Below are 24,241 nucleotides of genomic sequence, written 5' to 3'. Positions count from 1 at the left end.
GCAACCCTCAGTTTGTTTTGTGAGATTAAGAGTGACTTATGGTTTGTCTCCCTCCCAATCCCATCTTGTTTCATTCTTCTCCTACCCACTTAAGCCCCCATGTTGCATCACTACTTTGTCATATCAGGGAGATCATATGATAGTTGTCTTTCTCTGCTTGACTTATTTCGCTAAGCATGATATGCTCTAGTTCCATCCTTGTTGTCGCAAATGGCAAGATTTCATTTCTTTTGATGGCTGCATAGTATTCCATTGTGTATATATACCACATCTTCTTGATCCATTCATCTGTTGATGGACATTTAGGTTCTTTCCATAGTTTGGCTGTTGTGGACATTGCTGCTATAAACATTCGGGTGCACGTGCCCCTTTGGATCACTACGTTTGTATCTTTAGGGTAAATACCCAGTAGTGCAATTGCTGGGTCATAGGGCAGTCCTATTTTCAACATTTTGAGGAACCTCCATGCTGTTTTCCAGAGTGGTTGCACCAGCTTGCATTCCCACCAACAGTGTAGAAGGGTTCCCCTTTCTCCACATCCTCGCCAGCATCTGTCATTTCCTGACTTGTTGATGTTAGCCATTCTGACTGGTGTGAGGTGATATCTCATTGTGGTTTTGATTTGTATTTCCCTGATGCCGAGTGATATGGAGCACTTTTTCACGTGTCTGTTGGCCATCTGGATGTCTTCTTTGCAGAAATGTCTGTTCATGTCCTCTGCCCATTTCTTGATTGGATTATTTGTTCTTTAGGTGTTGAGTTTGCTAAGTTCTTTATAGATTCTGGACACTAGTCCTTTATCTGATATGTCATTTGCAAATATCTTCTCCCATTCTGTCAGTTGTCTTTTGATTTGGTTAACTGTTTCCTTTGCTGTGCAAAAGCTTTTGATCTTGATGAAATCCCAATAGTTCATTTTTGCCCTTGCTTCCCTTGCCTTTGGTGATGTTCCTAGGAAGATGTTGCTGCGGCTGAGGTCGAAGAGGTTGCTGCCTGTGTTCTCCTCAAGGATTTTGATGGATTCCTTTCTCACGTTGAGGTCCTTCATCCATTTTGAGTCTATTTTTGTGTGTGGTGTAAGGAAATGGTCCAATTTCATTTTTCTGCATGTGGCTGTCCAATTTTCCCAACACCATTTATTGAAGAGACGGTCTATTTTCCATTGGACATTCTTTCCTGCTTTGTCGAAGATTAGTAGACCATAGAGTTGAGGGTCTATTTCTGGGCTCTCTATTCTGTTCCATTGATCTATGTGTCTGTTTTTGTGCCAGTACCATGCTGTCTTGATGATGACAGCTTTGTAATAGAGCTTGAAGTCCGGAATTGTGATACCACCAACTTTGGTTTTTTTTTTCAATATCCCTTTGGCTATTCAAGGTCTTTTCTCGTTCCATATAAATTTTAGAATTATTTGTTCCATTTCTTTGAAAAAGATGGATGGTACTTTGATAGGAATTGCATTAAATGTGTAGATTGCTTTAGGAAGCATAGACATTTTCACAATATTTATTCTTCCAATCCAGGAGCATGGAACAATTTTCCATTTCTTTGTGTCTTCCTCAATTTCTTTCATGAGTACTTTGTAGTTTTCTGAGTATAGATTCTGTGCCTCTTTGGTTAGGTTTATTCCGAGGTATCTTATGGTTTGGGGTGCAATTGTAAATGGGATGGACTCCTTAATTTCTCTTTCTTCTGTTTTTTTTGTTGGTGTAGAGAAATGCAACTGATTTCTGTGCATTGCTTTTATATCCTGACACTTTACTGAATTCCTGTACAAGTTCTAGCAGTTTTGGAGTGGAGTCTTTTGGGTTTTCCACATATAGTATCATATCATCTGTGAAGAGTGATAGTTTGACTTCTTCTTTGCCGATTTGGATGCCTTTAATTTCCTTTTGTTGTCTGATTGCTGAGGCTAGGACTTCTAGTACTATGTTGAATAGCAGTGGTGATAATGGACATCCCTGCCGTGTTCCTGACCTTAACGGAAAAGCTTTCAGTTTTTCTCCATTGAGAATGATATTTGAGGTGGGTTTTCATAGATGGCTTTGATGATATTGAGGTATGTGCCCTCTATCCCTACACTTTGAAGAGTTTTGATCAGGAAGGATGCTGTACTTTGTCAAATGCTTTTTCAGCATCTATTGAGAGTATCATATGGTTCTTGTTCTTTCTTTTATTGATGTGTTGTATCACATTGACTGATTTGCGGATGTTGAACCAACCTTGCAGCCCTGGAATAAATCCCACTTGGTCGTGGTGAATAATCCTTTTAATGTACTGTTGAATCCTATTGGCTAGTATTTTGGTGAGAATTTTCGCATCTGTGTTCATCAAGGATATTGGTCTATAGCTCTCTTTTTGATGGAATATATTTCTGGTTTTGGGATCAAGGTGATGCTGGCCTCATAAAATGAGTTTGGAATTTTCCTTCCATTTCTATTTTTTTGGAACAGTTTCAGGAGAATAGGAATTAGTTCTTCTTTAAATGTTTGGTAGAATTCCCCTGGGAAGCCGTCTGGCCCTGGGCTTTTGTTTGTTTGGAGATTTTTAATTACTGTTTCAATCTCCTTACTGGTTATGGGTCTATTCAGGCTTTCTATTTCTTCCTGGTGCAGTTGTGGTAGTTTATATGTTTCTAGGAATGCATCCATTTCTTCCAGATTGTCAAATTTGTTGGCATAGAGTTGTTCATAGTATGTTCTTATAATAGTTCCTATTTCTTTGGTGTTAGTTGTGATCTCTCCTCTTTCATTCATGATTTTATTTATTTGGGTCCTTTCTCTTTTCTTTTTGATAAGTCGGGCCAGGGGTTTATCAATTTTATTAATTCTTTCAAAGAACCAGCTCCTAGTTTCATTGATTTGCTCTATTGTTTTTTTGGTTTCTATTTCATTGATTTCTGCTCTGATCTTTATGATTTCTCTTCTCTTGCTGGGCTTAGGGTTTCTTTTTTTTTTTTTAAGATTTTATTTATTTATTTGACAGAGGGAGATCACAAGTAGGCAGAGAGGCAGTCAGAAAGAGAGAGGAGGAAGCAGGCTCCCCGCTGAGCAGAGAGCCCGATGCGGGACTCGATCCCAGGACCCTGAGATCATGACCTGAGCCGAAGGCAGCGGCTTAACCCACTGAGCCACCCAGGCGCCCTGGGCTTAGGGTTTCTTTCTTGTTCTTACTCCAGCTCCTTTAGGTGTATGGTTAGGTTGTGTACCTGAGACCGTTCTTGTTTCTTGGGAAAGGCTTGTACTGCTATATATTTTCCTCTCAGGACTGCCTTTTTTGTGTCCCGCAGATTTTGAACCGTTGTATTTTCATTATCATTTTTTCCATGATTTTTTTTCAATTCTTCTTTAATTTCCCAGTTGACCCATTCATTGTTTAGAAGGATCCTGTTTAGTCTCCATGTATTTGGGTTCTTTCCAAACTTCCTCTTGTGGTTGAGCTCTAGCTTCAGAGCATTGTGGTCTGAAAATATGCAGGGAATGATCCCAATCTTTTGATACCGGTTGAGTCCTGATTTAGGACTGAGGATGTGATCTATTCTGGAGAATGTTCCATGTGCACTAGAGAAGAATGTGTATTCTGTTGCTTTGGGATGAAAGGTTCTGAATATATCTGTGATGTCCATCTGGTCCAGTGTGTCATTTAAGGCCTTTATTTCCTTGCAGATCTTTTGCTTGGATGATCTGTCCATTTCAGTGAGGGGAGTGTTAAAGTCCCCTACTATTATTGTATTATTGTTGATGTGTTTCTTTGATTTTGTTATTAATTGGTTTATATAGTTGGCTGCTCCCACGTTGGGGGCATAGATATTTAAAATTGTTACATCTTCTTGTTGGACAGACCCTTTGAGTATGATATAGTGTCCTTCCTCATCTCTTATTATAGTCTTTGGCTTAAAATCTAATTGATCTGATATAAGGATTGCCACTCCTGCTTTCTTCTGATGTCCATTAGCATGGTAAATTCTTTTCCACCCCCTCACTTTAAATCTGGAGGTGTCTTCGGGCTTAAAATGAGTTTCTTGGAGGCAACATATAGATGCGTTTTGTTTTTTTATCCATTCTGATACCCTGTGTCTTTTGATTGGGGCATTTAGCCCATTAACATTCAGGGTAACTATTGAGAGATATGAATTTAATGCCATTATATTGCCTGTAAGGTGACTTTTACTGTATATTGTCTCTGTTCCTTACTGATCTATCACCTGTAGGCTCTCTCTTTGCTTAGAGGACCCCTTTCAATATTTCCTGTAGAGCTGGTTTGGTGTTTGCAAATTCTTTCAGTTTTTGTTTGTCCTGGAAGCTTTTAATCTCTCCTTCTATTTTCAATGATAGCCTAGCTGGATATAGTATTGGCTGCATGTTTTTCTCGTTTAGTGCTCTGAAAATATCATGCCAGCTCTTTCTGGCCTGCCAGGTCTCTGTAGATAAGTCAGCTGCCAATCTAATATTTTTACCATTGTATGTTACAGACTTCTTTTCCAGGGCTGCTTTCAGGATTTTCCCTTTGTCACTAAGACTTGTAAATTTTACTATTAGGTGACGGGGTGTGGGCCTATTCTTATTAATTTTGAGGGGCGTTCTCTGAACCTCCTGAATTTTGTTAGGTTAACATGATAACCACTACACTACGGAAACTCACAGCTGAACCTCCTGAATTTTGATGCTCGTTCCCTTTGCCATATTGGGGAAATTCTCCCTAATAATTCTCTCCAGTATACCTTCTGCTCCCCTGTCTCTTTCTTCTTCTTCTGGAATCCCAATTATTCTAATGTTGTTTCGTCTTATGGTGTCACTTATCTCTCGAATTCTCCCCTCGTGGTCCAGTAGCTGTTTGTCCCTCTTTTGCTCAGCTTCTTTATTCTTTGTCATTTGGTCCTCTATATCACTAATTCTTTCTTCTGCCTCATTTATCCGAGCAGTGAGAGCCTCCATTTTTGATTGCACCTCATTAATAGCTTTTTTGATTTCAACTTGGTTAGATTTTAGTTCTTTTATTTCTCCAGAAAGGGCTTTTATATCTCCCGAGAGGGTTTCTCTAATATCTTCCATGCCTTTTTCGAGCCTGGCTAGAACCTTGAGAATTGTCATTCTGAATTCTAGATCTGACATATTACCAATATCTGTATTGATTAGGTCCCTAGCCTTCGGTACTGCCTCTTGTTCTTTTTTTTGTGGTGAATTTTTTCGCCTTGTCATTTTGTCCAGATAAGAGTATATGAAGGAGCAAGTAAAATACTAAAAGGGTGGCAACAACTCCAGGAAAATATGCTTTAACCAAATCCGAAGAGATCCCAAATCGTGAGGGGGGAGAAAGGGGATAAAAAGAGGTTCAAAAAGAAAGAAAGAAAAAAAAAAGAAAATAAAAGAATTAAAAAAAAGAAAACGAATTAAGAAAAATATAAAAAGGAAAAAAAATATATATATAGATAAACTAGTTAAAAACGTTAAAAAAGAAAAGGGTAAAAGTTAAAATTTTAGCAGAAGAAGAGAAAAAAAATGAAAAAGATAAAATTAAATTGACAGCAAAACTAAAAAAAATCACAGGGAGAAAGCCATGAGTTCCGTGCTTTGCTTTCTCCTCCTCTGGAGTTCTGCTGCTCTCCTTGGTATTGAAACCGTACTCCTTGGTAGGTGAACTTGGTCTTGGCTGGATTTCTTGTTGATCTTCTGGGGAAGGGGCCTGGTGTAGTGATTCTCAAGTGTCTTTGCCCCAGGCGGAATTGCACCGCCCTTACCAGGGGCCGGGCTGAGTAATCCGCTCGGGTTTGCTTTCAGAAGTTTTTTTCCCTGAGCACTTAACGTAGAGTTCCAGAGGACGGGAATACAAATGGCGGCCTCCTGGTCTCCGGCCCGGAGGAGCCGAGAGCCCGGGGCCCCACTCCTCAGTGTGCCCTCAGAGAACACCACCCAGTAACTCCCGTCTGCCTGACCTCTGGCCGCGCTCCGAGCTCACCGAGCCTGCGACTGGTTCAAGGTAACCCTGAGCTGTGATCTTACTGTCGGCTCTGTCTCTGTAGCCGGCTTTCCCGTTCCAATACCCGCAAGCTCTGTGACACTCAGACACCCCCCATCCCCCACCCCCGATCCTTCTGTCACCCTGCGGGACCTGAGGCCACGCTGACCCCGGGTGGGCTTCGACCCGATTTAGCCTCTGGAGTGTTGTCCCTCAGCGGAACAGACTTTTAAAAGTCCTGATTTTGTGCTCCGTTGCTCTGCCGCTTGCCGGGAGCTGGCCCCTCCCACCAGGGTCTATCTTCCTGTTGCTTTGGATTCACTTCTCTGCCAGTCCTATCTTTCAGAAAGTGGTTGTTTTTCTGTTTCCAGAATTGCTGTTCTTCTTCTCTTCGATCTGCCGATGGATTTGCAGCTGTTTGCAATCTTTAGATAAGCTATCTAGCTGATCTCCTGCTAGCTGATGTAGTCTCAGCCTGCTACTTCTCCGCCATCTTGACTCCTCCTCATTACCTTACATTCTGTAGGTCCGAAAAAAGTCTCGCTGGGCTGGAGTCAAGGTGCTAGTGGTGCTGGTTCCTTCTGGAAGCTTTGGGAGAGAACTGGTGACCTTGTATTTTCCAGTTTCTAGAGACCAGCTGCACCCTCGTGGTATTCTCCCCCTCCATCTTCCACCCAGCCAGGTAACCTCTTCCTGTCTCTGTCAGACTCTCTCAATGTCTCCTTTTTCATTCCTGATTTTAGCAGTTTGAGTCTTATCTCTTTGTCTAGCTAAGGGTTGGTAATCTTTTCAAAGAACCAACTTCTGCATTTGTTGATTTTCTCTCTCTTTTTTTTATTCTCTATCTTGTTTATCTCCATTTAGATATTCATTATTTTCTTCTACTTTAAAGAAAAATTTAGTTCCTTTTCTAGTTCTTCTTTTTCTAGTTCCTTAAGGTATAAATTTATTTTGTATTAATTTTTAATTTTAATTCCAGTATAGTTACATACAGTGTTGTATTAGTTTCAGGTGTACAATATACTAACCAATTCAACAGATCTGTACCTTACTCAGTGTTTAGTACACTTGTGATAAGTGTACTCTTAATCCCCATCACCCATTTCCTTCATCTTTCCACCCAGCTCACCCCTGGTAACCATCAGTTTGTTCTCTATAGTTAAAAATCTGTTTCTTGGTTTGTCTCTCTCTCTTTGTTTTCCTTTAATCCTTTGTTTTGTTTCTTAAATTGCACATATGAGTGAAATCATATGATATTTGTCCTTCTCTGACTGACTTATTTCACTTAGGATTATACTCTCTAGATCCATTTATGTTGTTATAAGTGGCAAGGTTTCATTTTTGATGGATGGATAATATTCCATTATGTATACACACATGTATATCACATCTTCTTTATCCATTCATCTATTGATGGACAACTTGGGTTGCTTCCATAATTTGCCTATTGTAAATAATGCTGCAGTAATCATAGGGGTGCATATATCTTTCCGAATTAGTTTTCATATTTTTAGATAAATAACCAGAAATACAATTCCTGGATCATAGAGTAGTTCTATTTTTAACTTTTTGAGGAAGCTCCATACTGTTTTCCACAGTGGCTGTACCAGGATGCATTCCCACCAGTAGTGCATGAGTGTTCCTTTTCTTCACAACTTCACCAGCAGTTCTTTTTGGATTTTTGATTTTAGCCATTCTAACAGGTGTGAGGTGGTATCTCATTGTAGTTTTGATTTGCATTTCCCTAATGAGTGTTGTTGAGCATCTTTTCATGTGTCTGTTGGCCAAATGTCTTCTTTAGAGAAATGTCTGTTAAAGTCTTCTTGTCCATTTTTAAAATTTTAAAATATTTTATTGATTTATTTGACAGAGAGAGATCACAAGTAGGCAGAGAGGCATAAGAGTGAGACGGGGGGAAGCAGCCTCTCTGCTGAGCAGAGAGCCCGATGTGAGGCTCGATCCCAGGATCCTGGGATCATGACCCGAGCCGAAGACAGAGGCTTTAACTTACTGAGCCACCCAGGCGCCCCTCTTGTCCATTTTTTGATTGGATTATTTGTGTTTTTGTTGAGTTGTATCAGTTCTGTATATATTTTGAATACTAGTGCTTTATCAGATATGTCATTTGCAAATATCTTCTCCCATTCAATACATTGTTTTTGGATTGTTGGTTCTTTCCTTCTCTGTGCAGAAGCTTTTTGTTTTGATGTAGTCCCAGTAGTTTATTTTTGCTTTTCTTTCCCTTGCCTCAGGAGACGTATCTTAAAATTTTGCTATGGCTGTTGTCAGAGAAATGACTATCTGTGTGGTCTTCTAGGATTTTTACGGTTTCAGTTCTCACATTTCAGCCTTTAATACATTTTGAGTTTATTTTTTCTGTCTGGTGTAAGAAAGTCATCCAGTTTCATTCATTTGCAGGTAGCTGTCCAGTTTTACCAATCCCCTTTGCTGAGGACACTGTCTTTCTTCCATTGTATATTCTTTCTTCTTTTGTTGAAGATTAGTTGACCATGTAATTATGGTTTTACTTCTAGGTTTTCTATTCTGTTCCATTGATCTATGTGTCTGTATTTATGCCAGTCCTATACTGCTTTGGTTACTACAGCTTTGTAACATAATTTGAAGTCTGGAATTTTGATACCTTGTTTCACTTTTCTTTTTCAAGATTTCTTTGGCTATTTAGGGTCTTTTGTGGTTCCATACAAATTTTAGAATTGTTTGTTCTAGTTCTGTTAAAAATGCTGTTGGTATTTTGAGTGGAGTTGCATTTAATCTGCACATTGCTTTAGGTAGTATAGACATTTTAACAATGTTTGTTCTTACAATCCATGAACATGGAATATTTTTCCATTTCTTTGTGTTGTCTTCAGTTTTTTTCATCAGCATTTTATAGTTTTCAGAGTACGGGTCTGCATAGTACCTATTTCCACAAGGTATGAGTTTAGAGTGTTGATTTGATATCTTTCTTTTTTTAATGTAGGCATTCACAGCTATACATTTCCAACTACACACTTCTTACACTGCATCTTCTTCCAACCACACATTTCTTACACTTATCCCACAAGTTTTGATAGAAAGTAATTCATTTTTATTTTTCTCAAATTATTTTCTAAATTCTCTTGTGATTTTTTCTTTGACTCATTAGGTTTTTTTTTTTTTTAAGATTTTGTTTATTTATTTGACAGAGATCACAAGTAAGCAGAGAAGCAGGCAGAGAGAGAGGAGGAAGCAGGCTCCCTGCTGAGCAGAGAGCCTGATGCGGGGCTCAGTCCCAGGACCCTGGGATCATGACCTGAGCTGAAGGCAGAGGTTTTAACCCACTGAGCCACCCAGGTGTCCTGACTCATTAGTTTTTTAAGAATTATTTATTTCTTACGTGCTTTTGAATTTTCTAGTTTTTTTCTTGTTGATTTGCAGTTTCATTTCATTGTAATCAGAAGTGATACTTTGTACGATTTCAGTCTTTTAAAATTTTGAGAGTTGCTTTGTGTCCTAACATATGGTCAGTCTTGGAGAATATTCCATGTACACTTGAGAAGAATGTATGTTCTGCTATAACTGAATGCCTCCATGTTCTACAGATGTCTGTTCAAGTCGACTGTTTCCTTGTTGATCTTTTGACTTGTACTGTTTTTGGAAATGGGGCATTGAAATCTATTGTTGGCTAATGTTTTTGTTTCTTCAATTCAATGAATTTTGTTTCTTGTTTTTTGAGATTCCTTTAAGGGAATATATGTTTAAATTTTTTATGTCTTACTAATAAATTAACCAGTTTATCATTACAAAATAGCTTTCTTTGCTTCTAATAACAATTTTTTAAAAAGATTTTATTTATTTATTTAACAGAGAGAGAAAGATCACAAGTAGGCAGAGAGGCAGGCAAAGGAGGGGGAAGCAGGCTCCCTGCCAGGCAGAGAGCCTGATGTGGGGCCCAATCCGAGGACCCCAAGATTATTACCTTAGCCAAAGGCAGAAGCTTTAACCCACTGAGCCATCCAGGCACCCCACAAATAAATAAATCTTTGAAAAATAAAAAATAACAGAAAATAAGAAATGAAAAATTTACAAATGAAAATATGTTTATATTGTTATGTGTAGAGTTATGTTTTTCTATTTCTTTATGTGGACTTGTGTTACTGTCTAATGTCCTTTCATTTTACTTGAAATGAATTTAGTGCAGGCCAGATGTGTTAGCAGTGTATTCTCTCATGTTTTATATATCATTTTTTTTAAAAGATTTTATTTATTTATTTGACAGAGAGAAATCACAAGTAGATGGAGAGGCAGGCAGAGAGAGAGACAGGGAAGCAGGCTCCCTGCTGAGCAGAGAGCCCGATGCGGGCCTCGATCCCAGGACCCTGAGATCATGACCTGAGCCGAAGGCAGCGGCTTAACCCACTGAGCCACCAGGCACCCTATATATAATTTTTGAAGGATAATTTTGCTGGTTGTAGAATTCTTTGTTGACTTTTTTTCTTCCAGCATTCTGAATGTTGTAACACAGCCTTCTACTTTCACTGATTTCTGGTTAGAAATCAACTGACATCGTTACTGAAGATCCCTTGCACATAAGGAGTCCCTTCTGTTTTGCTTTTTTCAAGATTCTCTCCTAATCTTTTCATCAGTTTGACTATGACATATGTAGGCATGGGTCTCTGATTTTATCCTACTTAGTGTTCTTTGAACTTCTTGTATGTACAGATTAATGTTCACCAAATTTGGGGAGTTTTTTTTGTTTGTTTGTTTGTTTGTTTTTTTGTTTTTTTACATGAGAGAGAGAGTGCATGAGAGGGGGACAGAGGGAACTGGAGAAGCAGGCTCCCCACTGAGCAGGAAGCCCAATGCAGGACTCTATCCCAGGACCTTGGGATCACAATCTGAGCAGAAGGCAGATGTTCAACCCACTGAGCCTGTAGGTGCCCCAACCATTATTTATTTGAATATTTTTTCTGCCTCTTTTCCCCCTCTCCTTCATGGACTCCCATCATGCATATATTGGTATTCTCATTGTTCCACAAGTCTCTGAAGTTCTATTTACTTTTTTCATTCTTTTTTGCTCTGTTCCTCAGTCTAAATAATGTCATTTTATCTTTTTTCAAGTTACCAATTCTCTCTCTCTCTCTCTTTTTTGCCTGCTTATTTTAATCTGTTTGGGCTTCTATAGACAAAAGACTGGGTGGCTTATAGAGAATGGAAACTTATTCATCACAGTTCTGAAGGCTGGATGTCTGATATCAGTGTGCCAGCATGTTCAGATGAAGGCTCTCTTCTGGGTCACAGATTTCTCACTGTACTCTGACGTGGCAGAAGGAGCTAGGGATCTGTCTGGAGCTACATTACTAAGGCATTACTTCCATTCATGAGGGTTCCACCTTCATGACTTAAGTATCTCCCGAAGGCCAGACTTCCTAATGTCATCACACTGGGCATTATGATTTTGACACATGAAAGTGGGGAAGGAGAAGGAGACACAAACATTCACACTCTACTGCTGCTCAATTCGCTCTTTCCTTTCACGGAACCTCTCTAGTGAATTTTTTATTTCAGTTATTATGTTTTTCAACTACAGAATTTCTATTTCATGAGATACCATTTTCATAATTTCCTTTAATTCTTTAGATCTTTGGATATGCTTTTTTAAAGATTTCATTTATTTATTTGACAGAGAGAGAGATCACAAGTAGGTAGAGGGGCAGGCAGAAGAGAGAGGAAGGGAAGCAGGCTCCCTGCTGAGCAGAGAGCCCGATGCGGGACTCGATCCCAGGACCCTGAGATCACGACCTGAGCCAAAGGCAGAGGTTTTAACCCACTGAGCCACCCAGGTGCCCCTGAATATACTTTTAATATTCATTTAATATCTTTATTTGGTAAGTACAATTTCTTGGCTTCCTTAAGGACATTTTCCATTGACTTTTTTTTAAGCTTGGCCCATGCTTTCTTGTTTCTTTTATATCTTTTTTTTTTTAAAGATTTTATTTATTTATTTGACAGACAGAGATCACAAGTAGGCAGAGAAGCAAGCAGAGAGAGAGGAGGAAGCAGGTTCCCTGCTGAACAGAGAGCCTGATGTGGGGCTCCATCCCAGGACCCTGGGATCATGACCTGAGCCGAAGGCAGAGGCTTTAACCCACTGAGCCACCCAGGTGCCCCAGTTTCTTTGTGTATGTTGTAATTCTTATTCAAAAAACATATTTTTAAAAAAATTTATTTGACAGAGAGTGAGATCACTAGTAGGAAGAGAGGCAGGCAGAGAGAGAGAGAGAGAGGGGAGGAAGCAGACTCCCTGCTAAGCAGAGAGCCCAATGCAGGGCTCAATCCCAGAACCCTGCGATCATGACCTGAGCTGAAGGCAGAGGCCTTAACCCACTGAGCCACCCAGGTGCCCCTCAAAACACATATTTAAATAAAATGATGCAGCAACTCTAGAAATCAGATTCTCTGGTCCCCAGGGTTTATTGTTGCTGCTGCTGCTACGCTGTTCTGTTTTGTGACTTTTCTGGACTAATTCAGTAAAGTTTGTATTCTTTGTCATGTGCAGTCTTTGAAATATTCTGCTTGGTTGACATAGTAATTAATGACTGGACAGAGATTTCCTTAAACATCTTAAACCAGCAAGTCTTCTAGCACTTGTCAGAAGATTTTTGTATGTGCTGGGCATACCTTCTCTTCCTAGTCTTAAGTAGGAGTTTACAACTCTTGCTTTCACAGAACCTCAGGGTAAGCCAAAGGTGAGAGCTGAGGGCCTTCTTAACTGGGGGCTTAGCTCTTGGTGCTAAAAGAAAATAAAGCCCAGTAAGTTCATTACACTTTGAGTGACATGTGAAGTGTTTAACAGTAAAGTTTATGTACTGTAATTCTCTCCCATATTAGCTATAGTTTATTATTAGCAGAATGAAAAGTTTTTTTCATGGACTTTCAGGTACAAATAAATAAAGGGTTTAAACAGTTGACAAGTATAAAGATCTATATGGCAGGAAAACACTCCAGAGGAAATCTGTTTCTTCTGATATAGAGCAAATTATAGACAAATAAAATCTAACTTGAGGCTTTTGACTAATCAGCTAATCAGGATCTTTAGTTTATTAGATCATAGAGTTAGGGATTATGAGTTTGAATTCTGAAGTCACACCGCCTGAATTTGAATCTAGACTTTACCTTTATGAGAACTTGGACAAGACATGGAACCTTTTTATGCTTCAATTTTCTTATTAGCACCTTTGTTATTGGAAGATTTAGTCATTATATAACAAGGCCTTAGATCAGTACCTGACAAATATTATGCACTGTATGTATACAAAAGAAGAGAGAGTGGTTTCATGAATCCCTTTGTACCTAATGCCTGTGTTCAACAATGATCAGCCACTGGATAATCATATTTCATTTGTAATCTTACCCTCTCTCATTAATTATTTTTAAGCATATACGTTATATAATTTCATTGATAAATATCTTGTCATATATCTTTAACATGTTTTTTAATGTTAAGTATATTACCATAGTTTCAGCTAAAAATCAGCAGAAAGCCTTAATATTATCAAATGTTGACTTGGTATTTGTTTCCCTGGTTGATTCATATGTTATGATTGGTTAATAGTGTCTCCTAGGTCACTTTTAGGCTAGAATTTCCCACTTCCCTCTTTTTTTCTCCTTGTAATAATTCGTTGAAGAAACCCACGTTATTTGTACTTTCTTTGTACTGTTATTTGTACTTACTTGTACTGTTGCCCAGTAGAGTAGCCTCTAGCCACATATGGCTGTTGAGCACCTGAAATGTAACTAGTCCAAATTGAGATGCCCTGTAAATTTAAAATGCGTGTCATGGGGCACCTGGGTGGCTCAGTGGCACCTGGGAGCCTCTGCCTTCGGCTTAGGCCATGATCTCATGGTCCTGGGATCGAGCTCCACATTGGGCTCTTTGCACAGTGGGGAGCCTGCTTCCCTCTCTCTCTCTCTCTGCCTGCCTCTCTGCCTACTTGTGATCTTTCTCTGTAGAATAAAAAAAAATCTTAAAAAAATAAAAATAAAAATAAAAATAAATAAAATGCGTGTCCTATTTCAAAGTCTTAGTACCAAGGATAGTGTCTCATTAATAATTTTTACTTTGTGTGTTGAGATTATAATATTGCATATATATTAGGCTAAGTAATATTGAAAATTTCACTTGTTTCCTTTGATTTTAATGGGTCTGCTAGAAACCTTAAATTACATATGTGACTTGCAATACATTTCTATTGGACAATACACTTCTATTGTACAGTATTGATTTAGCATTTCATACAACATGGATTTTATTGATTGTTAAATAAGGGTTATTTAAGATGTTTCTCTGTCCCTGGATATTGTTAGTTGGATCTGGAGGCTTAATCAGATTCTGATATGATTGTTTTTAAAATATTTTTGGCAGAAGGCACATAATGCCCCACTGATGACCCTTTAATTTATTAGAGGTTGCAAAATGATGATATTTGAATTTTCTGTTCCTTTTCATGTATTAGCTGGAATCCTTCCATAAAGAGAAATCTCTCCTCACCAATTGTGTGATCACAAATGATTACTATGCAAGCCATAAATATTTTCCATAAGAAATGGACAAAAGGTTAATTCTTTCTATTTATCAGTTTCCAGTCATCCTCCAAAAATATTGAGTATTTTTATAGTAGTATATGGAATCATGAATTTAAATGTGTTTTTGAAACCCATTCTATTTATTATCCTCACTGATATTAAAATTATCCCATTATTATTAAGTAGTGGGAGTCTCTTCAAGTTTCTCCTGCATCTTAGATATGATCTTAGTAGTCTTTGATAGCTGCCTTGCCTTTGGTATCACAGAATGTTCCAGGCCTTTGTTCCTTTTAGTGATAAGTAATATTTAGAGGCCAAATTCTAGCTTGCATCATGTTACCTTATTAGTTATTGTTTATATTTTTAGGCCTTTTCCATAGATGAAACTAAGAAATATATTTTATTTTCTTCCTTAAAACTAAAATAATTCATGAGTTTATACTGATACTTCCAATTCAAATTTGGATCTATGGAGTTATTACATCATCTCACCAATATCATATATCTTCTTTCTATCACGCTAATTTTATTGGTTCTCATTGGCGTCAATATACTAATTTGCTTTAGCAAACACTATGCACACAGCAGTTACAAAATAGCATTTTCTTCACTACCACCAACAGTATGATTTTTTATTGAAAACATAGTTTTTTATAATTTTTATGTTCTTGTGAGGGAAAAAAAGTAAAACCTGTTTTTTTTTTAATTTTTTTATTTTTTATAAACATATATTTTTATCCCCAGGGGTACAGGTCTGTGAATCACCAGGTTTACACACTTCACAGCACTCACCAAATCACATACCCTCCCCAATGTTCATAATCCCACCCCCTTCTCCCAAACCCCCTCCCCCCAGCAACCCTCAGTTTGTTTTGTGAGATTAAGAGTCACTTATGGTTTGTCTCCCTCCCAATCCCATCTTGTTTCATTTATTCTTCTTCTACCCACTTAAGCCTCCATGTTGCATCACCACTTCCTCATATCAGGGAGATCATATGATAGTTGTCTTTCTCTGCTTGACTTATTTCGCTAAGCATGATACGCTCTAGTTCCATCCATGTTGTTGCAAATGGCAAGATTTCATTTCTTTTGATGGATCCATTTTGAGTCTATTTTTGTGTGTGGTATAAGGAAATGGTCCAATTTCATTTTTCTGCATGTGGCTGTCCAATTTTCCCAGCACCATTTATTGAAGAGGCTGTCTTTTTTCCATTGGACATTCTTTCCTGCTTTGTCGAAGATTAGTTGACCATAGATTTGAGGGTCTATTTCTGGGCTCTCTATTCTGTTCCATTGATCTATGTGTCTGTTTTTGTGCCAGTACCATGCTGTCTTGATAAGATACCTAGGAATAAACCTAACCAAAGAGACACAGAATCTATACTCAGAAAACTATAGAGTACTCATGAAAGAAATTGAGGAAGACACAAAGAAATGGAAAAATGTTCCATGCTCCTGGATTGGAAGAATAAATATTGTGAAAATGTCTATGCTACCTAAAGCAATCTACACATTTAATGCAATTCCTATCAAAGTACCATCCATCTTTTTCAAAGAAATGGAACAAATAATGCTAAAATTTATATGGAACCAGAAAAGACCTCAAATAGCCAAAGGGATATTGAAAAAGAAAGCCAACGTTGGTGGCATCACAATTCCGGACTTCAAGCTCTATTACAAAGTAAAACCTGTTTAATCTTATTTGACTTTATGACATTGCTTTCAATAAGCAAATATTAAATGTGGTAAGACTTGACTTTTGTACTAGTATTGTAATTTTTCAAGTTAAAAGCGTCCCTAAAGGCCACTTCCTACGTTCGATTTTTCCCAGTAAGTGAGGCAAAGCAATTCTAAGACCTTCCACAAACATCTAGCCATCTAAAATGGAGAGGTGAATCCTTCTGCCTATACAAACAAGCTAGCTGTTAGAGGGTGGTCGGGGTATGCTACTTGTAGGATTTCAGAGGGTTTTCAAACTGAAATCTCAATGTTCTCAGTATGAAAAACCTGAGATCGGATGCTTATGTAAGGAAAGTGCTATTCACCCAGTAAACCCAAAAAACCAAATGGATAATGCAGGCCATATTTTGCATTTCCGTGGGAATCTACAAGAACCTCCCCTTTCCCCTCCCACCAATAAGACCATTTAAGTATATGTTAAGCAACTACAGAATACTAAATAAAAAGTTTGGCCAAAACCAAAACCAAAACAAAAAAAACCAGTTTTTGCTTTTTGCCCTTCTTTTTCTTCTCGGGATATATTTCACAAAGGATATATAAAAAATTGTTGTTTTAAAGTCACTTAGAATATTTCATCTTTGATGAAGGTGCTTCAGACTGGTTTCATTTTCCTTTTAATTTTTGGAGATTTTAATTTTTTCATAACACATTGATATGGTCTACAAAACAAGAAATATTCAAAAGAGTCTAGCTTCTAAATCCAGTCCTCTGCACTCTCTCTGTTCCCTTCTTCTTCTAACAGGTAACCACTAAAAAAATTTTATGGCTCATTCTTGCATTTTTTTATACAAGCACATGTATAATTCATATCCTGACCAAAGAAGTTCTCCACAGTGCCCATGATTTCTTATTTTTTTCTTGCTCAAAGACAGAGCTTATGATATTCTGTATCTACAATCTGAATGATAAACTGTATGTTTTATTAAGTCATATTATGTAGATTTGGTACTGAAGAAGAGCAGATAATATAGATAAGCCAGAGTTTTGAGGGAGAAAGGATGATTTGGGTAGAGACTACTAGCTGTTATCAGATGTTAGGACTTTCTAGGGAAGGAGGAAACCATGCTGTTTTACTCCAGATAATATAGTAAGACCCATATTTCAAAATTAGAGAAAGGCAGATTTTAATTATTCTGAAAAGAAAATCCTGCTTCAAGTCAAACTCAGGAAATTGAATGGGCTTCGTCTTGTGGTTTTAAGTTCTTATTGCTGGAGAGATTCCGTCAGCCTCTGAGGGTTGAACTGGTTGACTTCAGTGGTAGTTTGGTGATTCTGATTTCTGGAGTATTCCTCCAGTTTTATATGTATCATTCTGCCCAACAGGTCTCCCTGTGTAGTGCTGGGTGATCACAGTGTATTTATTTTAGGATCCCGTGACGTTTAAAGATGTGGCTATAGACTTCACGTTAGAAGAGTGGAGGTTGATGGACCCTTCACAGAGGAACCTACACAAGGATGTGATGCTAGAGAATTATAGGAATCTTGTCTCCCTGGGTAAGAATAACTTCCGGTTCCCCTACCTACCCACTTGATCAGGTATGCTGAAGATACAGAGCCTCTAAAGTACTTAACTGACCTGGGCTTAGAGTTTAGGCATTAAAATCTCATATTAGGGGGATATTGTTGGGATCATGCTATCCCTTGCTCTTAGTTAAGTGGCCCACCCATTGTAGAGTAAGAAATACATATTTCATTGGCATCTTGGGAGATTGTTGACAGCTCCCCAGATTTAAGACTGAAGTTTTTTCTGATCATTTTTATAAATGGGAGTTATCAGTACCTCCAGAAAGAAAGGAACAGATGTGTTCATTTTCTTTCTAAATGCAGATTATTCCCATGATCTATGATCCCAGAAAACCTAGGATCATAGTGTTGGACTCCTTTGTAATCATCTGTAACACTGCTGTACAATAGAATGTTCTGTGTCTGTGCTGTCCAGTATGATAGGTACTAGATATTTGGGGCTGCTGAGAACCTGAAATCTGGCTAGTCCAATGGAATAACTGAATTTTAAATTTTATATAGTTTTCACTAACTTAAATTTAAATAGCCACCTGTGGCTGTTGACAACTGTATTGGGCAGTGCATCTCTAGAACCTTCCATAATAACCACTCTGCACTGAAGATTAAGAGCTGAGAGTAAATTTGGCAGTAGTTCTTACTCCTAGACACAGTCAAGTCCTATTCATTTTTCTCTGAACAGGGCTCGCAGTTTCCAAACCAGACATGATATCTCATTTGGAGGCTGGAAAAGGACCATGGGTGGTAGTGAGAGAAATTGCAAGAACCCCCTACCCAGGTGAGTGCATAAGAACCAGGAGGACTGGATTTCTTTCAAGTTCATGGGTTATGGATGGAGCAGAACCTCTGAAATATTTTGGGCAGTATCCTTGCTCTAAACGATCTCAGAAGAAGGGAGCCTCTCCGTCCCTTGCTCGCTCTCTCCTTTTCCCTGTCCTGTTGTTTCTCCTCTCTGCTTTTGATTCCCATGCTACTTTACTTTCTTGAGGACATGATCTTCGTAATTAGTCCTTCATTCAGACATGCAGGAAGCACCGCTTTCAGTTCTGTCTCTTAAGTTAACTTTAACTTTACACTTTTCTCATCTGTTTAACCATTTTCTGACATCTCTTCCTTCATTACTTTTCCTGAAAACACTTTCCTAAGGGTCCCCACTCTTTCCGTTTAAGCCGGACCTACTTACTCATTATTTAACTTTCTTCCCCTGTAAACCTGCTGCAATTCTGGGGGCACGCTCCTCTTCTCCTCCAGATTCTTTGCTAATTGAAAATACAAACAAGGAACCAGTGGAAAGTCAAAATACAGTATTTATGTATTTAATGAATATTTATTGGATATCTGTATTCTGCGTAGTGGGTTAGGTACTAGTTCTAGAGCAATGAGTAAGATGGACCGGGTCCCTGCCATCATGAAGATTAAATTTTGAGAAATTAACAAGTATAGAAATAAAAAGAAGCTAAATAATGGCTGTAAGTCTTCATTTATGAGATAAATTGGGGGATATAAAAGAGTGACTGGGATGGGGATGAGGGTGCCTCCTCCAAATGGTCAAGGCAGGCTTCTGAGGGGCGACATCTGCCTTGAAGCTTCAGAAGCACCCAGCCAAGGGAAGGGGAAAAGAGAAGCATTCCAGGCAAAGGACTGGACACAGAAAAGAATGAGGGGTGCCTGGGTGGCTCAGTCGTTGGGCCTCTGCCTTCGGCTCAGGTCATGATCCCAGGGTCCTGGGATCGAGCCCCATGTCAGGCTCCCTGCTCAGCAAAAAGCCTGCTTCTCCCTCTCCCACTCCCTCTGCTTGTGTTCCCCCTCTTGCTGTGTCTCTCTCTGTCAAATAAATAAAATCTTTTTTAAAAAGTAAAGGAATGAAATGTGTTCTCAAAATGAAAAGGAGGCTGCTATGAATGAAGCCTAAGTAAGCAGGAGACTGCGTAGACAACCGCCTGCCTACTTTAAGCTTTGTAGCTTAAAACCATTTGGATTTTAATCAAAGCAAGTGTGAAGGCATTGAAGGACTTTAATCAAGGATTTTTAGGAAGTAACTGTGTATGTGGAAATCGAGCTTGAGGACATTAAACTAGGTAATGAGGTTGTTAGGATAGTCTAGGCAGAGATTGTAACTTGGGTTAAGCTGATAGTGGAGATGGAATCCACGAGTTGGATTCTAGTTCACTTGAGAATTTTATCGTGATGCCATTGGTAACTCAGTAGGTGTTATACATATCTTTTCATGTATCAATATTACAGATTTTTTAGTCAAGTATAATTAACATAGTTTTATATGAGTTTCAGGTATACAATGTAATGATTCAGTAATTCTGTTCATCACTCGGTGCTCATCAAGATAAATGTGCTCTTAATCCCCTTCACCTATTTCACCCATCCCCCACCTGCCTCCACTGGTGGCCACCAGTTTGTTCTTGGTATTCAAGAGTCTGGGGTTTTTTTAATCTTTTTTTCATTGTTCATTGTTTTGTTTCCTGTATTAAACTCTGACTGACTTATTTCACTTGGCATAATACTCTCTAGGTCCATCTATGTTGTTGCAAATGGCAAGATTTCATTCTTTATCGTGGCCAAGTAATATTCTATTGTATGTACACACCATATCTCCTTTATCCATTCCTCTGTCAGTGGATACTTGGGTGGCTTCCATAGCTTGACTATTGTAAAAAATGCTGTAGTAAACATGGGGGTACATATATCTTTTCAAATTAGTGTTTTTGTTTTATTTGGGTACGTACCCAGTAGTGGAATGAGTGGATCATATGATAATTGTTTTAAAGTTTTTGAGGAACCTACCTACTGTTTCCCACAGAGGCTGCGCCAATTTACATTCCCACCAGTGGTGAATGAGGGTTCCTTTTTGTTTTTTGTTTGTTTTTTTTTGAGGGTTCCTTTTTCTTCACATCCTCACCAACATTTCTTATTTGTTATGTTTTTTAATTTCAGCCTTTCTGGCATGTGTGAGGGATATCTCATTGTGGTTTTAATTTGCATTTTCCTGATGGGTAGTGATGTTGAGCATCTTACCATGTTTCCATCAGCCGTTCTCTATTTCTTCAGAAAAATGTGTTTTCCTGCCTTCTCCCCATTTTCAATTGAATCATTTGTTGTTTGGGTGTTAAGTTCTTTATTTTGGATGTTAAGCCCTTATCAGAATTGTAAATATCTATTTACAATTATCTTCTCCCATTCAGTAGGTTGTCTTCTTGTTTTGTGGGTGATTTCCTTCACTATGCATAAAGTTTTTTAGCTTTGTGTGATCCCAGTAATTTAATTTTTCCTCTGATTTCGTTGCCTGAGGAGCTGTATCTAGAAAAATGTTCTGTGCCCAGTGTCAAAGAAATCACTGCCTATGTTCTCTTCTAGGAATTTTATGGTTTGAGCTCCCACACTTAGGTGTTTAATCCATTTTGAGTTTATTTTTCTGCATGGTGTAAGAAAGGGGTCTAGTATCACTCTTTTGCATGTAGCTGTCCAATTTTCCCAGCACTGTTTGTTGAAGACACGGTCTTTTCCCCGTTATATATTCTTGCGTCCTTTGTTAATTGACCATATAAATATGGGTTTATTTCTGGACTCTCTGTTCTGTCCTGTTGCATTGATCTATATCTGTTTTTGTGCCAGTATTACACTGTTTTGATCACTGCCACATTATAATATATCATGAAATCTGAGACTGAAACCCCCAGCTTTGTTCTTTTCTTTTCTTTTTTTTTTTGAAAGGGGTTGGTGATCATAACCTGAGCCAAAATCAAGAGGCAGATACTTAACCAAATGAGCCATCCAGGAGCCTTTTTTTTTTTTTTTTTGAGATTGCTTTGGCTATGTGGGGTCTTCTCTGGTTCCATACAAATTTTGGGATTATTTGTTCTAATTATATGAAATATGTTGTTGGTATTTAATAGGAATTACATTGAATATGTATATTCCTTTGAGTAGTATGGACATTTTAACAGTACTGGTTCTTGTAGTCCATAATCATGGAATACCTTTCCATTTGTTTGTGTCATCTTCAGTCCTTTTCATTAACATTGAGTGTTGGAAATATTATATATATTTTTAAGCATCTGCCTTTGGCTCAGGTCATGATCCCAGGATCCTGGGATCCAGTCCCACATCAGGCTCCTTGCGCAGCGGGAAGCCTGCTTCTCCCTCTGCTGGTGCACTCTCTCCCTCTCTCTCTCTGACAATTAAATAAAGTCTTTAAGAAAATAAGAACAATTTAAAAAAGGAAAATACTATATATTTTTAAAAGAGCGAATGAAAAGTAGACTTTAGAGATAGTTTATATGACTCTTTAGAGAAGATACCCCCCACCACCATGAAGAGGGAAAGAGAAATGGGGCAGTAGCTACAGGAAAGTACGGAATGAAGAACAAAACTCTTTTGTCTTATATTTGAGATGGGAGTTTTTATGGCATATTTGAGTGCTGATAAGAATAATGCCATAGTAGAGAGGGAGAAATTGATGTTGCAAGACCAAGATGGGACTCAGTGAAGAATGAAAACTAAAGTGTGTCAGAAGGTTAAAGTGCATAAACTCAAGAAAGGAAAAGGAGGGTTTTACCATTTATAGGCAGAGGCCGCCTCTTTGGTTCTAACACTTGGAAGGATGGAGAAGGCAGGTGCAGATGATAGGTCAACCCGTGATAGGAAGATCAAGGCATTCTATTATAATAGATTCTGAATTGATAGAAAAATAAGAAGCAAGACCATCAGCTTATGGTGAGGAGTAAAGAAAGAGCTGTGAGAGGGAACGATAGATATTTTAAGGTACATAGATTTCATGAGGGAAGCCATGTTGGCCTGATGCTTTTATTATGGAAGGTGTTTTTAGCTTCTATTCCTTCTGTAGTTATAGAAATATTGATATGTCTTGGTTCTTTTTGTTTCAGTTTAGTAAGTTATGTTTGTCTGGCAGTGGATCCATTTTATCTAAAATTTAAATTTATTGGCATATTATCTTCTCTTAAATGTCGGTATGGATCTGAAGTGATGTCTCCCTTTTCATTCCTGACATGGATTTTTTGTTTCTTTGTTTTCTCTCTTTTATCAAGGTCTTGCCTAGGGTTTATCAATCTTATTTGGCTTTTAAAGAATCTTTTTTGTATGTTTGACTTCTGTTATCATTATTTTCTGCTCTTTATTGTTTTTAACCTTTTTAGCATTTAATTGGCTGATCTTGTCTAAGTTCTGAGTTGGATACTTGTATCATTGATTTTCAGCCATTCTTTTTTTAGAACTTATTTAAGGCTATCTAGATTGCATCACACCCCAAAAAGGACAAAAAAAAATTAACAAGTAAAAACCCCTATATCAAACCTTTTTAAGATTAGCAACTTCATAATTACTGAATTCCAAGCATTTGATAATATCCATTGTGATGTCTTAGTCCTTCAAGTTATTCAGAAATATTTTTCTTAATGTTGTACCATCTGGGGAGTTTTTGGTAATCTTGCTACCTTAATTTTTCCTGTGGTCAGAGATACTGTGTATGAATTCAGTCTTTACAAATTTATTAAAATTTTCTTCACCACATGGACAATTTTGAGAATATTTTGTGTGCACTTGGAAAATGTGTAGTCTATAGGTATTGAGTGCAGTTTTAGATACAAGTTTTTGTTTTAAATTTTATTCATTTGTTTATTTGAGAGAGCACACGAATGGGGAGGAACAGAGGGTGGAGGCAGGAAAATGGGGGAAAGAATCGCAAGCAGACTCTGCACCAAGTGTGGCTCCTAATCAGTCTCACGACCCTGAGATCAGGACCTGAGCTGACACCGAGAGTCAGAGGCTTGGCTGCCTGAGCTATGCAGGCACCCCAGCGATGTCAAATTGTTGCTAAAATCTATGTACTTACGGATTGTCAGCTTTTTCTGTCAGATACTGGGAGAGTTTTTTTTTTTTTAAGATTTTATTTATTTGACAGGCAGAGATCACAAGTAGGCAGAGAGGCAGGCAGAGAGAGAGAGAGGAGGAAGCAGGCTCCCCACTGAGCAGAGAGCCCGACGTGGGGCTCCATCCCAGGACCCTGGGATCATGACCTGAGCCGAAGGCAGAGGCTTTAACCCACTGAGCCACCCAGGTGCCCCCTGAGAGAGATTTTTAATATTTCCTAGTAAGACTGTAGATTTCTCTGTTTCTTATTTTAGTTACTTTAATTTTTGGTCTATGTATTTTATGGCTGTGTTATTAGGCAAATACAAAGTTACAACTGTTCTTTCAGTTAAATTGGACCTTTTATTCTTCTGAAGTGTCTTCTCTATCTCCATAATGGTTTTTGCCTTAAAGTCTATTTTGCCTCATACTCACATCACAGTAGCATCTTTCTTTTTTGTTTTTGTTGATTTTCTTTTTTTTTTTTTTTTACAGTAGCATCTTTCTTTCAGTTATTGTGTATATGGTGCCTCATTTTAATTCTTTCACTGTTATCTTTTGTATATCCTTGTATTTTGTT

At 38.2% G+C, this 24,241-nt stretch overlaps 1 protein-coding gene across 14 annotated transcripts in view; it reads left to right on the top strand.

The window, feature by feature from the left end:
• The window catches only part of LOC309851020 (uncharacterized protein), a 44,078-nt gene that overhangs the window by 12,580 nt on the left and 7,257 nt on the right, over window positions 1-24,241 (top strand). For 4 of the 14 annotated variants that reach the window (XM_082705746.1, XM_082705748.1, XM_082705747.1 and 1 more), the window contains 2 exons: window positions 17,628-17,754; window positions 18,464-18,559. The exons of 4 other annotated variants lie outside the window; for them this stretch is intronic. In XM_082705746.1, the coding sequence (XP_082561872.1) occupies window positions 17,628-17,754; window positions 18,464-18,559 (223 nt within the window). Of the gene's footprint in view, window positions 1-17,583; window positions 17,755-18,463; window positions 18,560-24,241 lie in introns of all 14 variants that reach the window. 6 more of the 14 variants (XM_082705749.1, XM_082705750.1, XM_082705751.1 and 3 more) reach the window with 2 other exon arrangements.

This window comes from Mustela nivalis (genome assembly GCF_964662115.1).
Source record: "Mustela nivalis genome assembly, chromosome: 17".
Lineage (NCBI taxonomy): Eukaryota > Metazoa > Chordata > Mammalia > Carnivora > Mustelidae > Mustela > Mustela nivalis.
The sequence above is the reverse complement of the archived record's forward strand: the minus strand, read 5'-3'. Positions and strand labels throughout refer to the sequence as shown.